We start from the raw sequence: 27,025 nt of genomic DNA on the forward strand, positions 1-27,025 counted from the left end.
CAGAAAAAGTACATAATATACAATGGATAATATAAATAGTGATTAACAGTAAAATATTCATAGGTCTCTGCTTCCTGCAACATTATGATAACTTTTGTTGTTGCTTCATAACATATAATATTTAGGTCTAAATTATTAATCACTATGACAACAGTTCTCATTTTTCATAATTCCATGATTCCATGAAGTCTGGCGATTATTTAAAGTTAGTGGGCATAAAATGTGAATTATGTATGGGGTAGTAGAGAATGCATTGTATAAACAGGATAGTGGGTGGTAATATGAACTTTTGGATTGCTCTGAAACACTTTCTGAACATTAAAGGAGATTTAGGCAGGATATCTTGGTATTATTTGTGTATGTTATGTATAACGTGTCTTTTTTTGTTTGTACTATATTTTTCCTCTTAACACTCATATGAAGCACTTCTGTCAGCTGAAGTTGTTTTAAATGTGTTGGTAATATGAAGTTATAAGTGTTAACGTTAAATATGTTTCTGCTTTATATATGATGTATGTATGTATGTGGGGTGCTCTGGGAGTATGGGGTCCGGGGCTCTTTGCTAAAGGGCTGTCCGGTCCCTGTATGACCAGAGCAGGGGCTGTGTTCGCATTGCCGGCAGTAAGTCAGACCTGTACCCGGTGCATGTTGGACTCCGCCAGGGCTGCCCTTTGTCACCGGTTCTGTTCATTATGTTTATGGACAGAATTTCTAGGCGCAGCCAGGGGCCGGAGGGGATCTGGTTTGGGAACCACAGGATTTCATCTCTGCTGTTTGCAGATGATGTTGTCCTGATGGCTTCTTCGAGCCAGGACCTGCAGCAGGCACTGGGGCGGTTTGCAGCCGAGTGTGAAGTGGCTGGGATAAGAATCAGCTCCTCCAAATCCGAGGCCATAGTTCTCGACCGGAAAAAGGTGGTTTGCTCTCTCCGGGTGGGTGGTGAGTCTCTGCCCCAAGCGGAGGAGTTCAAGTATCTCGGGGTCTTGTTCACGAGTGAGGGAAGGATGGAGCATGAGATTGACAGGCGGATCGGTGCAGCGTCTGCAGTGATGCGGTCGCTGTATCGGTATGTTGTGGTAAAGAAGGAGCTGAGTCCAAAGGCAAAGCTCTCGATTTACCGGTCAATCTACATTCCTACCCTCACCTATGGTCATGAGCTCTGGGTAATGACCGAAAGGACAAGGTCGCGGATACAAGCGGCTGAAATGGGTTTCCTCCGCAGAGTGGCCGGGCGCACCCTTAGGGATAGGGTGAGGAGCTCGGTCACACGGGAGGAGCTCGGAGTAGAGCCGCTGCTCCTACACGTCGAGAGGAACCAGCTGAGGTGGCTCGGGCATCTGCTCAGGATGCCTCCTGGACGCCTCCCTAGGGAGGTGTTCTGGGCATGTCCCACCGGGAGGAGGCCCCGGGGAAGACCCAGGACACGCTGGAGGGACTATGTCTCTCGGCTGGCCTGGGAACGCCTTGGGGTCCCACCGGAGGAGCTGGAGGACGTGTCTGTGGTGAGGGAAGTCTGGGAGTCCCTGTTTAGACTGTTGCCCCCGCGACCCGGCCCCGGATAAGCGGAAGATGGATGATGTTTTTAGGCAACAACCAATTTCAACTTGTAATAGATTTGTATCAGACCTTTGAATATTAATATTTACTTTTGCTGATTTCTCTAGATTACCTGACTTCGAGGTATTTTCTGGCTTGTGATTGGTGGGTTTTAGAAAAGAGGGCGGGAGGATTCAGATCTCTGGCTTCTGATTGGTCGGCTCCGTGTGTCCAGCTTGCTCTCGTCAGAACGGATCGTGTTGATTTCAGAAGTCATCATGGCGCACTCGTCCCCTGGCAAAGGTAAAACAAAAAGGTGTCTTCTACTAGTTTAGACAGCGTAGATTTAAAACAAATGACTACTGACAAGATTAGACTGGATGATCGACTGTTAAACGCCTCATTATTTGTGAAAACCGCTGTCGTGTCGCCTCGGGTTAGCGTCACATGAGGCAGCAGAGCGGTACCACTTTGATATTTGAGCTAACACAAGCTAACGTTTCATATGATCCTCCCTTTAAACGCGAACAGTAGCATCATAATTAGGTTATTACACTGTTCTACAGCTTGTCATGGTCTTTGCCTCACCGAGGATCCCATAAAGAAAGCCGTACTGTGCGTTTTATAACCTGCATCAGCCTTATCGAGTCACCCCGGGACGTCTTCAGGAGATAAGAGAGTTAGCGAGGGCTGCTAGCATCGATATGTCCTGCTTGGATCTGATGAGTTTTACTGCACTAAATTAAATTAAAACGTAAAACTAACATGCATGCTATTATTGTCAATTGCTAATTGTATGCATTGTCTGAAATCAATGTACGCGTGGAGTACTATAAGGCGTATAAGGAGTATTATAGCTGCACTGTGGTGTTAAAGCTACCTGCTCGTCCTTGTGGAAATGTTAATGCTCTGCCTTAGTTTAGAGCTGCAAGTTTGAATGGACGCAATTAGCAATACCATAATTTCTTCCACAAACGACAAACTATCCTGTCTTATCCTGCATAAAAACTGCTAAGCCTGTAGTTTAGATCTGTACAAACTCAAATGTGACACTGTGTCACTTTTCAGTGTTCTGGTCAATTCTTCTGGAAGTGTTTAAAATGTAACAGAATCCTAATATCAAAACATAAACCATGAATCTAATTGCAAAGCTTGTCAGAATAATTGCAAATAGATATTTTTTTCCAAATCGTTTAACTCTGGCTTGCAACTTGGCCTGGTGGCATCACTTGCTTGTTTCCATGGAAATTGATAAGTGCAATGTGGAACATACCAGGCAAAGCAATGCTGTCTCGATGGACAGAAGCAGGTGGCAGAACCTCTTCCAGAAATGTTACTTAGTTTACCTAGAATATACTTATTTTAAACAATAAACAACAAAGCCAAACCTAAACAGTTCACATTTAAACAGGTGTGTTCTGTAAAAGCTTATATTCATTTCATAATTACAGGTAGGGCTGGGGGATATGGCAAAAATAACTAAGATAAAATGGGCTTTTCAGTTTGGAGTTCATGAACATAAACAAGCCATACTTTTAATAGGTGCAGTTTAACACAAGATGTCTTCTGTAAAGTCTGAACTCTGCTCTAAACCATGTGCTTTTGCTGACAGGATTGGCTGTAGACCTCACTATAACAATAAAAACACATTATTGACGATTAGACTAGGCCTTTCGCAATAATTATATATCAGCTTATCATTTTCTTTGTACTAGTGGGGAACTTTTTGATATTTTTCTGTTTTACAATAAGATTTGAGGTAGAGGGTTAAATAAATTGTTTCTGTGACCAACTGTCTATGCAAACTAACTACTACAGTAGTAGAAGAATGAAACTTGTATTTCATTCTTCTGTTTATTTCTTGCATGTATTTTAACAATTTGGTAAACCTAGAAAATGTTTTACTGGGGTCATCCTGCTTCAGGGCTATTGGGTCAGTGGCATAAATTTGTGTCAGTATTATCGTTAATCATCTATATTGTCTTCAGCAGTATATCACACTTCAAATTTTGCTATCATGACAGGCCTAGATTAGACATAACTGAATCTCAATCGTGATTAAAACGAGATTAGATTAGCAAATTGCAAAAATTGCTATAACAAGACTGGTGAATTTCAATGTAATTAACAATTTTGATATAAGTGTCCTCAAGTGATGCTATTCCTTTATCAAAACACAGCTTCTGAGAGATTAAAAAAAAAGTTAAGTTAGCTATTTTGCATTCTTTGGTTTTAAGACTTTGCATAACATACTAGGCACAGCACTGTAACAGGAAACCAGGTTCACTCAGTAATGGGGATGTCATAACAGCAAATTATAGTTTCAGGATTATTCTCAGAAATAGAGCTGCAAATAGACCTTTCATGATAATCACTATATCGATTTATCGTTCAGTATATGAAAGCTGGAACAGTATGTTTTTGGGCTCAACATTTATCGTGTGTACAATTTCTTGAGAAAGTGGAGAGATCTGGGACATTTTTGTTGTAATATGAAAAGATTTGAGCTCTAGAGGGGTGAAAACGTAACTTTTATGGCTAATTATTGCTTCATTCTGTTATTTATATGTTGTAGCTTTTGCCTTTTGAATGATGCTGTCTATTTAAAAGTGGTTTCCTGGGATTATCCTGCATTATTGTTATTGTATCAGTGGCATAACGTTTATCGCAGTATATCTCTGTAACAATATCAACCTTATTCTGCCCCGCCCACATTTGCAGTAAATGCAACTAAACTTTTTTGTGGTGGCACTTCCTGTTAAGTAGGAATCTAATTAATTTCAATAGAAAATTTGGGAAAAGTTTTCCTGCCAAAATCTGATATATAGTAGGTTGATTTTGGTAAAATGTTAATGTGACCAACAAGTCTACACTGCACCGATTCTCTGAGAGGTTTTAAAAAAGCTCTGTAGTCCGCTCTGTAGTCCGTATTATTTACTGTCAAGATCAGCCGCCCCATGCAAAATAATACACCCTGAATAGCGTTGGCAGCTTCCATAAGGTGAATATGTGTTCTAACAAATTGTGAAGTTCGATATATTGTTGAAGTAAATATAATTTACTAATTTATCCCAATGACACAAAAACCCAAGAGCAGATTTAAACCACAAAAACTATTCTAAATCTACAATATTTAAAAAAAAATCATGAGCTGCAATAAATAAACAGCAGAATGAAATACTTTAGTTAGTGTGCATCTGTGATGAGTAATATATGTTATTGATTCAATTTTTATGTCTTAAATCTTATCATATAGTCAAAAAATAGCAACAAATTTCACACAATAAATATTGACCCCAAAAATGTATTCTTCTGTCTTTCATATACTGAACAAAAAGTCGATATAGTAATTATTGTGACAGGCCTAACTACAACTAATGATTATTTTAGTGGTTTAGTATTCAGCAATTATTTATTGATTAGTCGACTAGTCAGATGATTATTTCTATTGCAAACTCTTTTTACACATTTGTTGCTTTATACCAGGTGGTGTAAGTTTTTTCTGCATTGGTGCATCTTTTGTAAAGCATGTAATTTAATGTAATGTAGTAGATCGCAAAATAAAATTAAAGTCTGTCAACTGGACATAAGTGTATTAAACAGTGAATAATTTTCGCCACTCATGTAAGTAGATACATTTTTCTAATTATGACTTGGTTTGGTGGGATAGTACCAGTGGTAAATACTTATCATAGTTTTACATCAGTTTACTGGCAGTTTGTGGGGAAAAAAGGTGAGCAGAAAAGCACAACAAGACAAAGTAGCGCCGAGTTCAACAGAATCCCTCTCTCCACCACCAACACATTGTTGACATTATGGTTGCTAGGTAACAGTTATGAAATGTCCAGCCAATAAAATGATAACAACACTTTTAAACATAGTTAAACTTATACTATTGAAATGAGTAGTGTAACCTGTCATATGCATGTCTAAATCACTTATTTTAATTGCTCATTTTAAGTGATGCAAATTTGTTTTCTTGCCTCTGTGCTTTCTAAAAATGCTGTTTCTTTTTGCAGAGCACACTTATTGTCATCTGATTGACACCATAAAAGATGGCACCATCAAATTCTTCAACCCAGAGAAATTAAACGATCCAAGATATGGTGAGTCTAACTTAACTTTACCCAAACAGACAGGATTTAAATAAATGTATGTGCATGTAATAAAATTACTTCTTTAATACTTGTTTATTCATTTTGACATTATTAACAAGAAAACATACACTTGCAGCATCTTTGGGATTACATTGTTTTAATTAGAAAAATAGACTAAAATAAAAGCATGTTTTTGTTGTTTTTTTGGTTGTGTTTATTACACTAAAAACATGCGTCCTTACTGTGAGCGGGCTTGCGTCTCCACAAACCTGGCTCTTATTTGACCTTGAGGAGGGACTCCATCTGCTTGATTCCATGGAAATGTTGTTCCTTTGGCTATAATCTTCCACAGTATAGCATAAAATTTACTCATCTCCATGCAGAATATTGCAAATTATGGTTTTAGCTATGGCTGTAGTCGACTAAAGCAATTCTTGGTCCTGCAGATCAATAAATCAACTAAAAAGGGGGGCTGTCAAAAACAGTTGCGTATCTCTATGTATCTGACCCAAACTGCACTCACAAGACTAAACCTGCACAGTTCATGGAAAAACAACTATATATGGAGGAAAGTTCTAGGAAACAGTGTACTTGTATAGACTACAAAGCACTCTCTTCTTCTTTCTGTTGGTGTCTCATATAAATTCATTAAAAAAACAACAACAAAAGATTAGTCGACCAGTACAAATCTTCTTCGAATAAGACTCCATCAACAGATTAATCAACAAAATGACTAAAGACCTACAGCCCTAGGTTTAGCTTTCTGTTTCCATGAAATTATGTTACATAGTGCACCTTTAAATTCAGGATAATATACAGAAAACTAAAGTGATACAGCATAAACTGAAATAGTGTTGTGTTCTTCCCAGACAAGCTGCCTCTCTCCATCCGTGTTTTATTGGAGTCTGCCATTCGAAACTGTGATGGATTCTACACAAAAGAGGAAGACGTGCAGAACATTTTGGACTGGCAGCAGCAGCAGAGCAAAGCCGAGGTGCCCTTCTCCCCAGCAAGAGTCCTCCTCCAGGACTTCACGTGAGTTTGAGCCAGTCAAATTTACAGTGGTGTTATTATTGATTAGTTTGAGTAGTATACAAATCTTACAAACTTTTAAAGATTGGGTATTTTGCAAAATAATTTTTTGGGGCTTTCTACCATGTTATAACATGTTCTCTCATCAAAAACATGCCTGTATCGGTTTTAGATGGCATCCATGCATGTTTGGATAATTTAATGATCTGATCGACCCTCCTTACAGTTAGCTGTGTAATGCTCAGGCCTACGTCACCCATGTTCTCACACAATAGTTCTCCATAAATATACAAAAATATGATTAAAAACTGTACACAGCAAACCCGATGTGATGTGCAGTGGTTTCATTAGCAGGATGCACTCTGATTGTGTTGTGATAGCGCTCTGAATGGGGAGTGACGTAATAAAAGGTAACATGGTGATCAAAATATTTTATGTGTGAGCAGTTAATACCCTATAGAAGTGAAATACCCCCTCTGCACTAAAATCTCTCTATATCTCTCTCTCCCTATATATATCTATCTATATATATATATATGTGTGTGTGTATATATGTATATATATATATATATATATATATATATATATATATATATATATATCTCAATGGTTTGTAATGGTGTTTCTGTCTCTTGTTTGTGACAGTGGTATTCCTGCCATGGTGGACTTGGCTGCTATGAGAGACGCTGTGGCCAAACATGGAGTGGACCCCGGCCTCATCAACCCTAAATGTCCAACAGACCTCATAGTAGATCACTCGCTACAGATAGACTTTAGCAAATGGTGAGTTTATGGACTTTTATACTATTTAAACTTGATTTTTAAGTATGAAACAACACAAAACTGAACAAAACAGATGTAATTCTTTATTTGGTAAACAAGTGATCTTGATAGACAGCCATCATTACAGTAAGCACTGTAACCGGAGATGGGCTGCCCAAAAAATTTGGATTTCAATTATAACTTTTACAGGTGCACTATATTACTTTTTTGTGGAGGGTCTGTCACTTGCTTGTCTCCCTGGAAACCAACATTAATCCAACAAACAAACATGTTCATTTGATAAATGATTTCTGTGTACATTAGAGGAGTTTTGGCCCAGTGTACAATGGTTGCTAGGTAGCAGTTATGGAATCCTGAGTGCGATGTCCTTATTTACCATCAGGAAGTGAAATTATAGACCTTAAAAAAATGGACAAACTGGGTTAAAATAATTTTCAGCAAAATCTTTAACATAATTATGTTAGCTGTGTTTTAGTAAAAGAGTTAAGATTCCAGGCAAAACACCTTGGACCCTCAACCGGAAAAGTTACATAGTGCACCTTTAATCAGAAACTGAAATGTACTTATTACTAACTCTGCATTGTCTGACTAAAATGTATAATTTGTCTGAATATAATGAACCTAAACATATGGCTGGGTCACATCACAATAGTTAAAATTCAGATTGTTGTTGTGATACAGTGAGTTCTTGGGTTTATTCACTAATAGAATATTTTAGAACCTGAAAATCACTAATTTCTTTTCTCTCTCAGCGCAATACAGAATGCTCCAAACCCAGGTGGAGGGGAAGGATCTCGGCCGTCCAGACCCCCTCCACGCTCTGGGTCTCAGTGTGGGGGACAGAAAGGCTCCTGTGGGAAGGCCTCGTGCAGTGAGCCCCCCTCCTCTCCAGGACGCCCTCCGACCTCCGTCCAACAGATCGAAAACACGCCGCTCCTCTGTCCCTTCCACCTCAAGCCTGTCTCTGAGTAAGTTTGCAGTCTGAGTAAGTTCACAGTTTGTATTAACCCGCTCTTCATCATCCTGGGGTTTTTATTTCACTATTGTGTCCCTAAATCAAGATATGAGCAATAATAACAGACCAATCAGGTGTCTTCTGTCCCCCGAGGTCGCTACTGCTAGCTTTCGCAACAGGTTTGATTGACACCTATCACAGTTCATTCTTAAGCGCCTGCCCCCTGCCAGACCAGTGGCATGACTGGGATGGGCATGTACCTTCAACAACCTCACTCCTGATTTGCTCTTTCCACACTCGGATTTCCAAATATAGGTCTTGGTTGCAGATTAGCAGTTATAACTTTTAGCCTCGATTGGCTTCACCCAACACCAGGGGTGATGTCACACTCCCTTAGTCCCCTTCCTTATACAGTCTCATACTTTATACAGAAGCAGTGCAACTGAACAGTCTGTACCCGGCCCATGAGAAAAGAACATGTTTCAGAATTAAATGTTAGCTCCGCCCACTTAGTCCCTCTCACTCTGATGTGGAATCTGTGATAGTCACAGGCAGCTGTTTCCACATAATGTTCAACAACAGCTTGACTGGGTTTGTTTATTTGCTATTTGTAGTTAAAACTTTGAAAAACAGCTCAATCTTTGGAAAATGTTCTATATCTAAAAAATACTTTTAAAATATCAAACCTTTCATAGCAGTTTTACTATACTACTACTACTCTACTATATGCTATGGAGCAACAAACATCTTTCTGAACTAGAAGAAATAAGTACTTGGCCTTTAAGCCCAAAATAATTATCACAAATTTTGAGTATTAAATCTGGAAGACCATAGTCTATGCTTAGAGTATCCCTAATAAAAAATACCTTTATTTTCTATATTCAGAATAGAGAAGTAAGTAAGTTTGTCTTCTCCAATCTTCCAACTCAAATGACGACCAAAAGGGGAACTGCAACACTCCCTTTCTTCCTATGTTTTGTTTTTGTTTGTTTTTTTATTTTTATTGCACAATAAAACTGCACATTCAAATTGTCAAAGTTAAAGTTGAGCTTTATTTTTCACAGTTATGTTTTGGTTAACTTTAAAAAAATGTTTTTTTCAGGCCTGAAACCGCTTTGAAAAATCAGGAAATGGAGCTGATCAGAAACAAAGAGAGACTTCAGTTTTTTAAGGTAATTGTACAGTTTGTTCAGATTTATGCCATAATTTCATTATTAACCCTCCAAAAAATCTGTATTATTGTAATATTGTTGTGAACATTTCCTTCCCTTAACCTCCTTATGCTCCTCTTGTGCAGTGGTGTTCGAAGGCCTTTAAGAACGTGAACGTGGTTCCTCCAGATGTGGGAGCTGTACACCAGGTGAATCTGGAGTATCTGTCCCAGGTGGTGCAGCTCGAGGGGGGCGTCCTTTACCCTGACAGTGTGGTGGGCACAGACTCTCACACCACCATGATCAACGGCCTGGGCATCCTAGGCTGGGGTATGTATGCTGTCAGTTTAGAGCAGAGATGTAATGATTTTAAATCTCATGGTATGATCTTATCACCATATTCATTTATCTTTAGTGTGAAGCTGCAGTGAAATGGAGCTCCTTAGAGGCACTTTTATGTCAGATTATTTTATTAGACATTTTTTCTGTTTTATTTCATCTACATTCTACATCATACGTTTTATTTAAAAAAAGAACCTAATAGATCTTTAAGACATTTCTTTATCTTTTACACTTACTCAAATATCTCTCTGTCCTTTTGACAGGAGTTGGTGGTATAGAGTCTGAGGCTGTGATGTTGGGACAGCCCGTGTCCTTAACCCTCCCTCGGGTGGTGGGCTGTAAACTGCTGGGCTCCATCCACCCCCTCGCCACCTCCATAGACATCGTCCTTGGCATCACAAAGGTAAAAAACATGTTTATGTTACAAAAAACACAGAAAAAACAAGATGCAAAACTTGGTTTATCTATTTGGAACAGTTGGATATGGAGCTTTGTCACTTATTGTAGGTACAAAACAACAATAATAATAATAATAACAACTCTTATAGACACAGCAACAACTGTTCACAAGCTACATATCGTAGCTTCCACAGCAAAGGGAATGAGGAGAGTGGATGAACTAGTTCTTTTTAAATTGTTTGAAGTGGACCGAAGGTATTCCTCATGTAACGTATTTTCCGCACTATAAGGCGCACCTAAAAGCCTTTAATTTTCTCAAAAACCCACAGTGCGCTTTATAATCCGGTGCGCCTTATATATGGATCAATATTGGTCAATTATGACACCCGTAGTCAGGAGGCGTCTCCGAAGTAATAGCGGTAATAACCCTTTAAGGGCTGAGCACACTATGGGCCAGTATAGCTCACCTAGACCTACACTTTTATTATTTTTTAGCCATAAAAATCATGTTAAACGAAGTATCAGAATTTGCTGCATTTTTTCCACACAACTACTTCTATTTTACACATCCATCCGTATTTTTTCTTTTACGCGTCGAATAAATGAGTGAAAATCCCCGCAGCCCCCGCGCTCTCATTCAACACCTTCAGGACAACAGAGGCAGATTACCGTAATGACGGTAAAATATTTAGATAGCCCCATGTCTCCGCTTTGAGACGCCGTTTGAATTTACATGAGAGCACGACTGGGCGCGGAGTTACGCTGCAGGAAAGTCCGCAACCGCGAGTCTAACGGCGACGACAGGATCCGACGCTATAGGGATAACGGGGAGACGGGGAGACAGCGCCGGGCGACATACGCCACAATCTGCCAATGGACCGCGGATGCCTGGGCTGATATATCAGTCTCAACTGTGGTCCGAGTTTCACGGAGGGAGGAATTGTCACTGAACTGTTAGACAAGAGCAGCGACACGGATAATGGCGATTTTGACGAGACGGAATCGGGCACTTTGAATGAGCTCGACCAACTGTTCAACTCAGACACTGAAGAGGAAGAACTCGACGGATTCGTGAATGAGGAATGAACTGAAAAAGTGAGGCTTTACGTGTTTCTTTCACGTGTTTACAACTAAACAAGACTGGGAGATATTTTGAATATGGACATTAACGTTTGAACAACGTTGAGTTATTGTTATTACGTTGCACTATTTCGAGAGTTACTATATTGTGAATGCATTAACTTGTTTTGTGAGTTTGACTGACTTATCTGACATTCCCTTCAGCGCAGCTCCATCTCGTGGATGCGTAACACAACCCCAGATACTACAGTAGTTTATATTCTATGCGCCTTATAATGCGGTGCGCCCTATGTATGGAATTTGTTTTAAAATAGGCCATTCATTGAAGGTGCGCCTTATATTCCGATGCGCCTTATAGTGCGGAAAATACGGTACCTTATATTTTCCGAACATCTGCATTATTCTCCGTTTTGCCGTTTTGATTGTAAAACTACCAAAAACACACCCATGCTAACAGTGCACTTCCTGATTCTCGAGCAATAAAATGCTTTAGAATTTGATGCAGACAGCGGACTTATTTTTCTTATACATCTGCTTATAACAATATAAAAAAATTTGTTTAGACACATGGGAAAAAAGTTTTATGTGCCAAATCATTTGACTTAATTTTCAATAATAATATTAACATAAATAACTGTATTCCATTGACAGCACTTGCGACAGGCTGGAATTGACGGGAGGTTTGTTGAGTTTTTTGGACCTGGAGTTTGTCAGCTCTCTGTTCCCGATCGGACAACCATTGCCAACATGTGCCCAGAATACAGCGCTACAGTTAGCTACTTCCCCGTCGACCAAGTCACCATCAAGCACTTTACAAAGACAAGTGAGTCGAATGTGTGTCGTGGTGAACTACAAATAGCAGACATATTAACTAAAGTATATCTCAATGTGTTGTTTTTGTATTGTTAGATTTTAGCCCAGAAAAACTTGAATTGTTTGAGTCTTACTTGAAGGCAGTGAAACTTTACAGAAGTTATGAAGACTCGTCACAAGACCCTGAATATTCAGAGGTACATTTTGCAGAACTTGGGAACACATGGGAGATCAGATTACTTGCAGATGTTATACTGATACAATATTTGAGCTGCATTTTTGTCTGTTCAGGTGATAGAGATTAACCTGAGCTCCATGGTTCCTTATGTGAGTGGACCCAAGCGACCTCAGGACCGCGTTGCCATTAGCAACATGAAGGAGGACTTCCAGAGCTGCCTTGATGAAAAGGTACTGTAACTTTATGAAAACTGACAGGCGGACAACCTCCTCTTCTCCTCTTTTCCACTCCTTTTCTTTTCCTCTGCTCTTTTCCTCTTTTTCTCTCTTCCTCCTTTCCTTTCTTTCTCTTTTCATCTCCTCCTCTTTTTCTCTTTTCCTCTCTTCTTTTTCCCTCCTCCTTTCCATCTCCTTTGCTCTACTCTTTTCCTCTCCTCCTCTCCTTTCTGCTTCTTTTCCTCTCCTCTTTCTCTCCTTTATTTCTTTTCTTTCTCTTTTCATCTCCTCCTCCTCTCCTCTTCCTCTTTTCCTCTACTCCTCTTGTCCTCTCCTTCTCTCATACGACTCACTTCTGCCTCATCTGTTTGGCTCATAGTGCCCCAAAACAACAAAAAGTTGCATCTGATAAAATCCTTAGGAAACATGAACAACTTCTTCACCTGTCGCCTCTTTCTGAAGAACATTTTCTGTTTTTACGACAAATTTGTGTTTTGTGAATGCCTTATATCTTTGTAAGAAGGCCTTAAGTAGACATGTGTCATTCCACAGGTTGGTTTTAAGGGTTTTCACGTGTCAAAGGAGAAGCAGCAGAGGACAGTCCCCTTCACTCACTGTGGGCAGGAATACAGTCTGTGCCACGGCTCTGTGGTCATCGCCGCCGTCATCAGCTGCACCAACAACTGCAACCCCTCCGTCATGCTCACGGCCGGTAAGAACAAAGCAGAAACACACCCAAACATGCACAATCAAAAATTATATTCTATCATTTTCTGAAATGACACACATTTTAATATATTTTACCTCAAACTCATGTTGTTTTTGTTGACAGGTTTACTGGCCAAAAAGGCGGTGGAGGCGGGGCTTGTGGTTAAGTCTTATATTCGGACCAGTCTGGCTCCTGGCAGTGGGATGGTCACTCATTACCTCAGCACCAGCGGAGTCCTTCCTTACTTCAAACAGCTCGGGTGGGTACAGCAGGAAATGGCACCAAAGTGAAAGGATGGCTACTTAAAAATAATCTAAACCCCATCCAAGGTGGAGTAAAAATAATAATGAAGTCATATTTTGAGAAATTTGTTTTGATATTTTATGTATTTTACAATATTATAATCTGTCAGTCTTATTGAACACAACTCAACAAAATGTGCTTTTTATTTTGCATCTTCTGTAAACATCCAGTTCATTGCCTTGTGTATTAACTAGTCGACTAAAAGGGGGTGATATAAGCTGGAACTCTGAAAATTATGATCTGACCAAAAAATTGACCCAAAGTGCACTGACAACACTAGAAAAGTACTAGTAAATTGTATATTTGTTTGTACACAAGCTAAATAAATTCACAATTCATTGCCAAATCTTCATCAAACTCATTCGTAAGTTTCCCTTTTTGCATTGGTCCATGTAAATTCTTTCTTATCCCATCCTATTATGTTAGAAGTACAACATCTCAAACACAAATAAAAATTCCTTCTTCCCACTTCTGAATTTGAAGTGTGTGAAACTACAGGGCTATGGTTCTCAGGACCATTGACCTGGAATAATCCCAGCTGCAGAGGCTCTAAAAGGGAAACTGCACTTAAACAAGGCCTTACTGTAAAACTACTGTTCAACTAGTGTAACACTACTACAAAATCATAAAATTACATTATATTTCATGATACAGTTTAATATAACTAGTACACTTTAATGTTTAATATTCATTTTGTGTTTTTTGTGTGGCAGATTCGAGGTCATAGGTTACGGCTGTGCCACGTGTGTTGGAAACACGGCTCCTTTACCTGAACCTGTAGTGGACGCCATTAAACAGGTAACACATTACACTGTCCTCCTGAAGTGAAACTACTGTTTGTACTGATACTTTGCATTGATGTAAAGCTGGGGGTGACTGTGTGTATGTCCTTAGAGGAATGTTCAGCAGTTACCATGGTGACACAATGCACACCTTAGAAAACACAGCCTGAAACATTTAGATGGTCTGAAAACTAAAGAAAAATTTGAAAATGGACTTAAATAACATAGCATAATAACATAAGTTTTTGATTTTCAGTTAGTCACTCTCACCTTTTTGTTGAAAATCAGTTAGCTAATGCTGGCTACCTTGTAACTGTAATGTTATCTGGGGAAGAGAGACTTGTTTAATTGTGCCAATCAGGTCTCCTATTGTAATTCCAATGAAGTCAGTTCTAATTGTGTTAAAACAAAGCTCAGATTAAAGTCTAACGTGAGGAACAGAGCTTCAGACAGAGCAGTGCTTCCAGTTAAGTTTACCCTTCCAAAGGATGTTGATGACATCAGCTGCAAAGTATCAATTTATGCTAAGCATTTCTTTATGAGTGTATTTAAACAGAACTTTTGTTGTTGATTTAATGAATGTTTTGTGTTCAGGGTGAGCTGGTGGCGTGTGGGGTGTTGTCAGGAAACAGGCATTTTGAGGGACGCCTCTGTGACTGTGTGAGGGCGAACTACCTGGCCTCGCCTCCTCTAGTGGTGGCCTACGCTATCGCAGGGATGGTGGGAATCGACTTCGAAAAGGAGCCTCTAGGTAAGAACTAGAGCAGGGGGGCTCAGACTTTTTCAGTATGTGAGCTACTTTTAAAATGATCGTGTCTGAAAGATCTACCACCTAATACAAACATGTTTAACATATATTTATTTGTAAATGTATTATGAATTCTTACATGTACAGTGCATTTTGATGTACCTTGCACAACGTCATGAGATAATACTGCACAACACAATTGAACTTCCTACATGTTCATAATTACTTGAATGATGATTACTGCTCTGACTTGCACTGAATGGAATCAGTGAGGGATGCATAGTTCGGGCAGTAGCTTCTGACAACCAGCCAGGAGTAAAATTGCATTTTTCGTTTGAAAGCGATAACAGAGCTAATCATGTTGATTACGGTTTTGTCTTTTTTTTAAATCCATAAAAATCATGTTAAACGAAGTATCAGAATTTACTGCATTTTTTCACACAACTACTTCTATTTTACACATCCATCTGTATTTTTTCTTTTATGCATCGAATAAATGGCTGGGAAAATCCCCGCAGCCCCCGCGCTCTCATTCGTCACCTTCGAGGGACAACAGAGGCAGATTACCGTAATGATGGTAAAATATTTAGATAGCCCCATGTCTCCGCTTTGAGACGCCGTTTGAATTTACATGAGAGCACGATTGGTTGCGGAGTTACGCTGCTGGAAAGTCTGCAACCCGCTCTATCAGCGACGATAGGATCCGACGCTATAGGGTTAAACTAACTCGCGCTTGTTTATGCGTGTGCAGCGCCCATGATGTGACCTAGGGTCAGGTGTAATCTGACTATTGTCCTGTATATTAGTCATGTGACTGGATGGATGACGGGACGTGATCTACCCAAAATGCCTTCGCGATGGACTGGTAGATCGCGATGGACTGGTAAATCGCGATCGACGTAATGAACACCCCTGAACTAGAGTCTTGATTTGAGTGCTTATGCCATGTTTCACTAGATGGTAGTTAAAGATGCTGTATCTGATTTTTTTCTGTCTTAAAAACATGAAAAACAGAACTAGTTCATTTTAAATGGTGTGCAGTGGTCCTCACTTACCTTATGCATAGTTATTCACTGTGTCGAGTTTTTAAGTGCTGTTTTGCTGTCACATTACAGCTAACAACAACTAGCATGCTAATGCATACTTCCTGATTCTCAGACAATAAAATGCATTATAATTAGATGCAGCAGTGCACAGCAGTCACATTTTGACCTCAAGAGCTGCTTACACAATACATCTGTACTGGGGCAAGACAAACTTTACATGGTGAAGCCACTTTAACATAATAATATTTTAGACTTAGCTAAAAATGTACCTAGTTTTCTTATTGGTTGAACATGGGCATCAAAAGTAACATAAGTAGAGGTTATTCCTGTTCTGTTACCTAGCAACCATAATGTTAACAAGGGTCAAGGCTCGTCTAAGTTATACAATATGTTTGACAAAGTACATTTATTTTTCCGTGTTGATGTTATAGGTAGAGGTATTCTGTCTTAGAACTCACCACTACTCCTTGTACTTTTGTACCTTTCTTTCAAGTTTTGTTCCCACAAGCCTCTTGACTTGTATAAAACTGATAAATATTTACCACCGGTACTATCCCACCAAATTGAGTAATAAGTACAAAAACAAGTAATTTTGTCAAATGCAGTTTAAGTCCTGCAACAATTACAGGATTTGAGGATTTTGGGTGGATTTCGTGAGTCAGAGCTGTGCAGATGTGTTGACGCTAAAGAGGAGATGAGGGCAATTTTAGGTCATTGTGTCATATAGTTTATAATCTTACTTTGTGCAAAATAGACAACAAAAAACGACCCAATACATACATTAAAGGCTAGAGGAACCATTTTGTTTAAGACAGTCCTAAGCCTAGATAAAAAAGGACTACAACAGGGCATCGGTTCATGTTTTCGAAGGTTGTGGCTGAGTGGTTAAAAAAACTATAAATATGCAATTATATAGCAGTTTGCTGAATATCTTTTCCTGCTCTCCTCAATTTCTTCTGTATTTTTTTTTCAATAAAGTTGCACTATGTAACTTTTCTGGTGGATGGTCTTCCACCTGCTTGTCTCCATGGAGATGCTATAGACTCTGTGTCTGTGAGGATTTTGCCAAGTCTCACTAAAATCAATAAATACTCTCACACTCCAGTTACAGTAGAGCGGAAATTGCTTTGCCTGGAATATTCCACAGCATAGCATTATACTCTCCGTTGCGACAAGTAGAGGGGCACCACCAGGCCAAGTTACAGGTCAGGTCTGTGGAGGTCTACCCTACACCACCTTTTAAATCTGGTGCTCAGTTTTTCTTTGGGGCTTCTCTTTGTGAATCGGTGTATTGTGAAATGGCTTCACTTTATGTCAGATGCCCTTCCCGTCTCAGCCAAATGCCGCTCATTCACTGATGCGTTTCTTTCTCAGGTGTTACATCTGAAGGGAGGGAGGTTTTTCTTCAGGACATTTGGCCGTCCAGAGAAGAGGTCCAGCAGATAGAGGAGGCCACAGTCATCTCCTCCATCTTTAAAGAGCTCAGAGGAAGAATGCAGGTCTGAACATACTCCACAAAACATACATCTTTGAGTTTTGTTATAGATCTAGTTGTGCTTATAGTGAAAGAAATTGTAACTGTAAAAACATTCATAGAATAAGGTGTTTGAAATAAAATATAAACTTTGAACACAACACCCTAAGCTCATGGTTATAATTGGAAGTAAGCTCAGAGGGGCTTTTGTTCTGTTGGCACTAAAATGTGGAATAAGTTGCTAGTAAGGCTCGAAAATCAGATACTGTTTTAGTATCAAAACTAGATACTCATTGGAGCACTTATTGATACTAAAAAAGTCACATTCACAGGACATAAATGAAACTTTCCTGAATAGCTTTAGAATGATCTTGTATCTTTCACAAGTATAAGACACATAGACTAGTATACACCCATGGACCACTATGAACCTACTGGACACTGAGGCATTACACAGATATAAGGAAACATGGGAATACAAAAGAAAGAACTATTATTTAATGTTGTAAATTACATTCTTGTGTCTAAAGAAAGACTGTTAGTTTTATTAACATGGTGATCGGTATCGGTATTGAGTATCGAGTCTATTTCTTGGTATCAAAATCAAGTTTGACATTTTAATATTGTAAAAACACTAGTTGTCAGGGCGGCACAATTACTCACAATTGAATCAAAATTGCATAATCTTCTGTACATGTTTTGAAATCACTTCTGAAAACTTGCTTATTCACTTTGGCTTTCAACAGAGATATTGATGACGTTAATACTTAATTAATAAAACATAAATAAAAGCGATTTATTTATTTATGTATTAGTGGTTTACAATATTGACAAGCGAATATTTTGAAGTTCAATTGAAGAAGAAATATTTGATGTCCTTTTTGTAACTGATATCTTCAATATTCAAATTTTGCATAACTTCACTACTACATTTTCTTCAGTAGACAATATATGGCCAACCTCTTGACTGTATAATACCTGTTCTTTTATTCACAGAAAGGGAACGCATTTTGGAACCAGATTGAATGCTCCGATTCAGTGCTCTTCCCCTGGGATCACAAGTCCACATACATCCGGCCGCCATCTTTCTTTAGTAAATTGGTAAGTATCAAGATAATATTTTTCTGAATGCTTTAATCTGTCTCTTTTCTAACTGTGTTTATTGTGTTACAGACCAAGGAGGTGTCACGGCCTCCCTCCATAGAAAACGCTCATGTTTTACTGTTCCTCGGAGACAATGTAACGACAGACCACATCTCTCCAGCAGGAAGCATCTCCAGGACCAGCCCAGCCGCCAAATATCTGCAGAGCAAACGGTGAGAGCAAACCACACAACAGATGTATTTTGATGAACATAATCTGGACTATACAGACTAAGGCTGTCAGAAGTATAAAAAATCAGATACTAACCAGTACTTAAACTAGTATCGAAACTAGATACTCATTTGGAGCAGGTATCAACGCTGAAAAGTCACATTCACAGGACAGAAACAAACCTTTCTTGAATAACTTTAGAATGATCTTGAGCTGTATCAGAACAAGTATAAGACACATAGACTAGTATACACCCATGGACCACTATGGAATCACCTGGACACTGAGGGATTACACAGTACTACTATTTAATGCTGAAAATCACATTCTATTGCCTAAATAAAGAGAGTTTTTATTATGATCTTGATATCGGAATCAATATCCAGTATCGAGTCTGTTCCTTGAAATTTTAGAAACGTGACAACACTTACAGACTCTAAAATACATGATAAAAGGCATTTTATAATCACAAAGGCAAGCATTATTAAATCTAAAAAGGAAATAATTTTCCTCAATAATTCACTTTATTTGTAGCTCTTCTCTGTTTACATAGATGTGTTTTCTAACCTGGTTAAGTGAACTATCATAGCTCTTTCTCAAATATTTTTTATTGTGTCTTTTTTTTTAGACTGACGCCTCGTGACTTTAACTCGTACGGCGCTCGCAGAGGAAATGACGCTGTGATGACAAGAGGAACCTTCGCCAGTGTAAAACTCCACAATCGTCTGATTGGGAAAACTGGCCCCAAGACTCTGCACATTCCCTCAGGACAAACCGTGAGTCCACACAGAAAACACATTATATATGTTATATGTTATTATATAAATATAGTTTATTCTCTGCACAGATGGATGTATTTGAGGCGGCGGAGCGCTATCAGAGAGATGGAGTCCCTCTCGTCATTTTAGCTGGAAAACACTACGGCTCTGGGAACTCCAGGGACTGGGTTGCCAAAGGACCTTATCTCATGGTAATCCAGACATTTGTATTTCAGCTGGTTTGGGTTTTCATCTTATTATAAAGTGCTATGTTTATTTGTTTGTCTGACAGTAATAATTAAACTTGAAAATGAGTAATATAAGGTTTAAAGTATTCAACTCACTTATCATAGGATGGCCCGACGGCCTTGTCCAGCAGAGCTTCACTTTGTTTTAATGATGCTTACAACAACGTACCATAAAGGGGCACGTGGGAATTGGTTCCTAATATCTCACTGAGCACTGCAAAAACAACTCTTTTAAGTTGTTTTGGATAACTATTGCGACTTTAAATGTCCAGAACACAACATAATATTTACAGTATGTCTTCCTTAATTTTCCCATTAATAGTCTCACTCTCATGGTAATCTATGCATTTGTATTACAGAAACTTCAGTTTATTATGTTTAACTTCATTTCACCACAGTTTACTGTTTACAATTTAAACATGCAAGAAATACAGTGTCATTTAAAAAAATATCAGTAAGTAAATGAGATCATCTTGTGACCCCCAGCTAATGCTGCAAATGTTTCCAGGAGAAGTGACAAAAAGACTTAAATATACTAATAACTAATACAAAGATCACATTTCAGAACATTACAGCTCTAAACTACAGGGTTAACAGTTTGTATCCAGAATAAAACAGGAGATTTAGTCTTTTGTGGAGGAAATTACGGTACTTCAAAAATGTCAGACTTTGCAATTTGCCAGTTGTGTTCATTAAAATTGCGATTTTGATTCCATTGAGATCAATCCTGCAGCCCTAGTCATTTGTTATTCCATACCTGTATCTGTCCTTTTCTCCACAGGGCGTCCGGGCCGTGATTGCTGAGAGCTTTGAGAAGTTGCACCGCAGACAGCTGCTGGGGGCGGGTATCGCTCCTCTGCAGTTTGAGTCTGGAGAAAACGCAGATGTCCTGGAGCTCAGCGGAAAAGAGACATTCAACATCGAGCTCCCAGAAAATCTGAGCCCCAACCAACAGCTCACTGTCAAGGTAACATGAACAATAGGTAAAATTCTTTCAGCTAAGGTCCTGACCAAGACTAGCTCAAGATCTGGAGATGGGTCTCACTTCCCCATGAAGGATGGGTCAAATGCACAGAACAAATTTACCTATGGGGAAATTAAAGTGTAATTTAAAGTGCTAGAGTCAATCCACTCAGTGGACTCAGTGTTGGTAAGCTACTATTGTAGTCATAGCTGCCCTAGGGCAGACTGATGGACATGGGGCTGTATGTGCTCATACCTGCTTCTCAAGGGCAAGGCAAGGCAAGGCAAGTTTATTTGTACAGCACAATTCGTACACAAAGTAATTCGAGGTGCTTTACAGAATAAGAAGGATGTTAAAATCACACAAATAAAAACATAAATAATCACAAATAATCATCATAAAATTAACATTAGAACAGAAGAGTGCAGAATAAAAACCTTTCAGTCATATGCACAGCTAAACAGAACTGTTTTGAGCCTGGATTTAAACATTGTCAAAGTAGAGGCCTGTCTCACATCTTCAGGAAGACTGTTCCAAGTTTTAGCTGCATAAAACTTAAACGCTGATTCCCTATGTTTAGTCCTGACTCTGAGGACTTCAGTGACAGGCCTCCTGCTGGTGCCCAGAGAGACTTCAGGGTGTGAGATGTCAAGGCCAAATCTAGTTAAGCAAAACTGGGCCAGGTTAGTACTTGGATGGTAGACCGCTGGGAATACCAGGTGCCACAGTGGGGCAGCAATGACTCCTGCAGAAACTGTCATTGATTCCTTCGGCACACTACACTACGGCACAGGCAATCTGCACTAGCGGCCGCTCCAACCACCATCAATCACTCACACACCACATTCATTCTAGGCAATGTGATTGATGTGTCTTGCTGAAATGCACAACAACAATGAACTTTCTGGAGCAGAGTTTCACAACAGAGCAGCAATGCAAAGAATAAAAAGTCAAATCATTTTTAAAAAGTTTTATCATGTAGTTACATTTTTCTTCTGTTTCTGTTCATCCTTAGACCAGCGAAGGGAAGAGTTTTCACGTCACAGCACTCTTCGACGACCACACGGACATAACCTGCTTCAAACACGGAGGCCTCCTCAGATTTGTGGCTCGGACGTTTCTCTAAAAAAATACTCAAAAACTCAATGTCTCTGGATCATCACCAACCGTTATTTACCATAAAGTCTGAGGGTCCGTCCACACAAGAAAACTGCATGACTATTTATGTGGAGAAGAAAACATCTGCTGACATGTTTCCACAACTGCTTAAAAAACAACTTGGGTTGCTCTCACACTAGGCCTTTTGAACCGTGTCGAGGTCAAGCACATCGAGCCACGACCCGGTGTCGTCATCATACAGCACTGTTTGTTTACATGTCGCACAGCAGTGCTACTGCTTTAGTAGAGAAGAAAAAAGGGGCATGAAATATCTATTAAGCCCTGTGTACACTGACTGCAAGTGCGCTACAGCTTAGAACTCACGCAGGTCCCCCAAGACTTAAAAAGTCATTAAAATCATTGTGCCCGGCTACACTGACCAACGTGAAACTTCATTGTTTTAGGTAAATACACACCGCAGTTGTCATAGTTAGTGTAACAGGCAATCTGCAAGTAACACGGTCAAGTACGTACTGGACCCGACCTGCAGTCAGTATAAATCTGTCGTTAAACGGTGAGGTGGATATGAGTCCGACTGTGCTATGGTCCTCTGTGAGTTTATGGATTAAACAACAGTGTGGAGCAGCGAGGGCAACAGGGGGCGAGTCTTCAGAACTTATGTCTGTCAAGTCCTGACTGAATGTGAGCGCAGACTCGCTGTGAGTTTTGGAGCAGAGTTCGTCCACTTATCCTCTATTCTTTCCACATACATGTGTGTACATGTGTGTGTGCATGAGCAACTGTGCTTTGGCCCACCTCTTCCAAATATGCCAAGCTGGGGCACGGTTCATTTGCACTCAAACTGGACAAATGTACCGCGCTCTAGGGGCTATAGGTGCAGTTCGATTGGGCTAGTGTGAGCGCACCCTTAGATTAACGTAAAGAACACATATTATGCATTCTTGTGGTTTTAATTTAAATTTAAACATGCTTTTGGTCACCTTGGATTAATGTCTACATTTGGAAAACAGACTTTACAAAATACACCTCCATTCCCAATGAGATATTTAAAGAGGGGGGATTATGCAAAATCAACTTTTTGGAGCTTTGTTACAACATTGTTCCTTCATCAAAAACATATCTGAAGTGTTTTTATACGTTATCCGTACGTGTCATCCTATCCAGTGCTCCACCCACAAGCCTACATCATCAATTCTCCCGCACGGCAATTTTTCATACATCTACAAAAGCATGATACAAACAATACACTACAACTTCACAAACCTGATGCGATGTGTAGTGGTTTCTTTAGTGGGATGCACGCTGATTGTGTTGGGATAGCGCTCTGAAGGGGGACTGACTTTGCCTGGACTCAGCATCAAAAACAAAACTGAAACTTGCTAAATATTTTAATGTGTGAATATAGCTACCCAAACAATAAAAAGTAACATGGTGATCTCAATATGTTATGTGTTAGCAATTAATACCTCGTAGAAGTTTAAAAAAAATTATATCTGCATTTGGAAAACATCCAAACAAATATAAACAAATTAAGTCCTTATCACCTGTAAATGCTATGCTAATGGGGCTATACCTTTGTTGTGAAAACAATTTGAATGCAAAATGAGTCCAGTTTTGTCTATGACGTAACAAAACGAGCAAAATGTGACCAGAGCATTTTTGAGTGCTCAGAGAAGAAGACTGAAATAATGAATAAATGAAACAAGCGTGTATAAACTCCAGGTATGTTTTTGATAAGCGGACAGCAGTATAACATGGCCAATTTTGCATAATATGTGTTCTTAAAAAATTTTGGGCAAGATTGTCCATTTGTTTTGCTTATATGAGTGAAGATGAGGACCTTTCAAGAATTACAATCCTGCCTCAAAATGCGACATTGGTGCTCTATACAACACATAGCTAACCAGTCAATGCACACATAATTTGCGTTTTGAATAATTAATTTTGATGTAAAAAGAGAAAATATTATAATTGGTGGCCTTACTGTAATAAATCAAGTATGTCCCAGTAATCACCAAAATGAACATCTTATTTTCCACGCATTTATTTATTAGAGCTTACTGTTAATGAAACCAATTCCCTTCAGTATAATTTCAGTCAAACCAATTATTAAATCAGTTCATCTTTAAAGCTACCATCTGTAATTAGTTTGGCCGACCCGCCCCTGTTGTATTCTCCCGTAACACCACTAGATGCCGTCTATGTTACTGCTGTCTGTGGTGTGCCCACTTTGACCTGACAGATGAAGACCAGAGAGCTCAGGTGAGACTGAACAAAGGACAGGGGAGGGGGACAGGTTTCACATCTGCCATCTACTGGTGCTAAAGTCAAATGGCAGATTGTAGCTTTAATAGTGCACTGAGGACATTTTCTGGTGGAAGCTTGTCTCCATGGATATGTTATTATGCTTTGTCTAGAACAGTGTTTTACAAACTGCTGTTCAGTTTATGGGTTTCGTTAATTTTGAGTTAATTTTATCCACTTGTTTGTCCATTTTTGGGTATTTTCTTCAAACTGCAGTGGACATGATGTGTACCACTTTGAGACCTGGTTCAACCCTAGATTAGACCAGGAATAGTACACATAGTTACATACTTGGTTTAGATCTGGAAAGCCAGATCTTTACGTTAGTGGAACGTTTGAGAACAACTGGTCTAGAATGTTCCAATATCTTTAAACTTATCTTCATAGAGGCAAGCGAGTGGTGTCACAAGACGAAGCTTTGCCTGGAGTGTTCCACAGTATGACATTAAACATGCCAATCTTGAATTTATTTCATTACAAAGCATTGCTATTGCTACAAAAAATACTTGGTACCCTCTTCTCTCCATTCAGATAGATAGAACATTCCAGACAAAGGTGGCAAACCCCCTACCAGAAAAGTCACACGGTGCACCTTTAGTAAAACAATTTTGAGCATGTTTAAGGTTTTAAGGTACATATTTAGGAAGTGAAGAATATTTAGACTTCTTGGTGCTCACACTTTTGCACACTTTATACCCTACAAATTAGGATTATAAATTAACTTATACATTTACTTTTACAATCAAAATAGAAAAACACCAGTATTTTCAAAACAGATCTGTCTTTGTTGTCTCTGCATGTGAAGAAACGTCTGAACAATGGCACTTTTCACTTCAACTCTCCCTCCTCAAATGTATTTATGACTATCAGAGCATGTCAAGGTTCATTTACAGCTTAAAACTATCAACCATGAACTGCCTAAGAGTTTATTGCAATTTTTGCGGACAATTTTAGTCATTTAAAAGTATTTATGTATGTATGTATGTATGCCAAAACTGCCAAAGGAGCTGATGTGAGTTAGAATGAAGATTGTTGGTGTAGCTACAAAGCAAAAGTATCATCTAAATGTGGTTAAAAAGTACTTGAATTCATAATATTAATGTTTATGTTTGTTTTTTGTTGTAGTTTTGACTAGCACTTGACAATATATAGGTACTAACATTGATCGATATTGGTGACATTGGGTTTTTCCTTTCATATATTGTTTTAGGACAAAATCAATATATAGATTTGTAATAGCCTCAGTTATTTTTGCTTAAGTGTGTTTATGAATGTTTGAATGCTTTTATAGTGACATCCATAAATATTGGATTTTGGTATTGGCTGAAAAGTTGTTTTGTAAATTATACTTTGAGACCTAGACGTTTAAGTTTCAATATATTTGTGACCAATATCTCCATTTTATTTATTATTTTTCAAATTTAAAGCAATATTTCTCTCCATTATAGTAAAATGCATTTGTCATTTCTTAAAGTTGCACTGTGTAACTTTTCTTGTATAGGATCTGCCACATGCTTGCCTCCATAGTGATGTTACTGCTTTGCCCGGAATGTTCTACAGTATAGCACAAAACTTGTCTAACGGCGTCGGCCCGAATTACATGTTCAGATCTATGGAATGGCGGACCCGCTCGCGTGTTGAGCATTTCTGTAATTGAATAAATGTAAGATTGATAGGATTAATGCTTTACTGTGGAACATTCCAGGCAAAGCATTAACAACTCCACTGTGACAAAAAAAAAAAGTTATATAATGCGCCTTTAAACCACTAGTAGTGTTGTCACAATACAAAAATTTCAAACTTGATTTCGATACTAAGGAATTAACTTGATATTTACCGATTTCGATATTTAAAAAGGCTTTTTTTAGACAATAGGATATAATTTGGGTTGTCCTGTTTGAGTAATGTTATTTAGTATCAATACTTATTCAAATAAGTGTCTAGTTTCGATACTACAGTAGTATTGGTATCGATTAGTATCTGATTTTTTAAATATTTTTAGCAGCCCTAACCTAATGCAAATTCTGTCATAAGCAATGAGTCAACATCGAAGCAAACTACTCACATTTGTTATTCTGAATTAAAGTCATTTAACTTATTTTGGATATTGTGTTTTTGCGTGTACGTGGAGCATTTTAACACATAGTTTTGGTTCCCGGTTCATTTCTGTCCGTTTACGGCCTTGTCCGTTTGTAGTTAGTGAAAATGATGAAAATGCTGGATCTCTGTATAAAATGTGTTAGTCGTCAGTTGGTTGCAGCTGCTGTCGCTTGTGTTAGATCAGTGTAGAAAAGGTGTATGCAAAACTGTCCCTCTCTGAATCTTTGTGTAAATACTTTTTAATAAATGAAATTAACTAACTGAATGTGCAATTTTAATTTTTTGCCTTTCAAGTTTTCTGTATTTTAGCTAAAGAAATGACAATATATTCCCCTCTTTACTAATGGCGCAGATCAGAATGGTCAAAAAATAGGGACACCTGGTTTAGTCCTGATTTAGTCCTAGATTAGTCTTGGTTTAGATCTGGTTTAGTCCTGGTTTAGTCTTGGTTTACTTCTGGTTTAGTCCAGGTTTAGTTTAGACCTGGTTTGGTCCTGGTTTAGATCTGGTTTAGTCCTGGTTAAGTCTTGGTTTATTTCTGGTTTAGTCCTGGATTAGTCTTGGTTTATTTCTGG

The 27,025-nt window shown here is 38.8% G+C and overlaps 1 protein-coding gene across 1 annotated transcript; it reads left to right on the forward strand.

The window, feature by feature from the left end:
* Positions 1-1,714: 1,714 nt before the first annotated feature.
* Positions 1,715-24,471, forward strand: ireb2 (iron-responsive element binding protein 2). The gene is made up of 22 exons (XM_033968528.2): positions 1,715-1,839; positions 5,556-5,642; positions 6,503-6,668; positions 7,311-7,448; positions 8,201-8,416; positions 9,506-9,575; positions 9,701-9,884; positions 10,160-10,299; positions 12,027-12,198; positions 12,285-12,385; positions 12,480-12,596; positions 13,134-13,293; positions 13,414-13,549; positions 14,307-14,391; positions 14,970-15,126; positions 17,544-17,668; positions 18,640-18,744; positions 18,817-18,959; positions 19,586-19,733; positions 19,805-19,927; positions 20,745-20,930; positions 21,943-24,471. Exons 1-22 carry the CDS (start codon positions 1,815-1,817, stop codon positions 22,051-22,053), a joined length of 2,895 nt encoding a protein of 964 aa, XP_033824419.1. The 5' UTR covers positions 1,715-1,814; the 3' UTR covers positions 22,054-24,471.
* The last annotated feature ends 2,554 nt before the right edge of the window (positions 24,472-27,025 follow it).

Source organism: Periophthalmus magnuspinnatus, chromosome 6 (genome assembly GCF_009829125.3).
Source record: "Periophthalmus magnuspinnatus isolate fPerMag1 chromosome 6, fPerMag1.2.pri, whole genome shotgun sequence".
NCBI classification, from domain to species: Eukaryota; Metazoa; Chordata; class Actinopteri; order Gobiiformes; family Gobiidae; genus Periophthalmus; species Periophthalmus magnuspinnatus.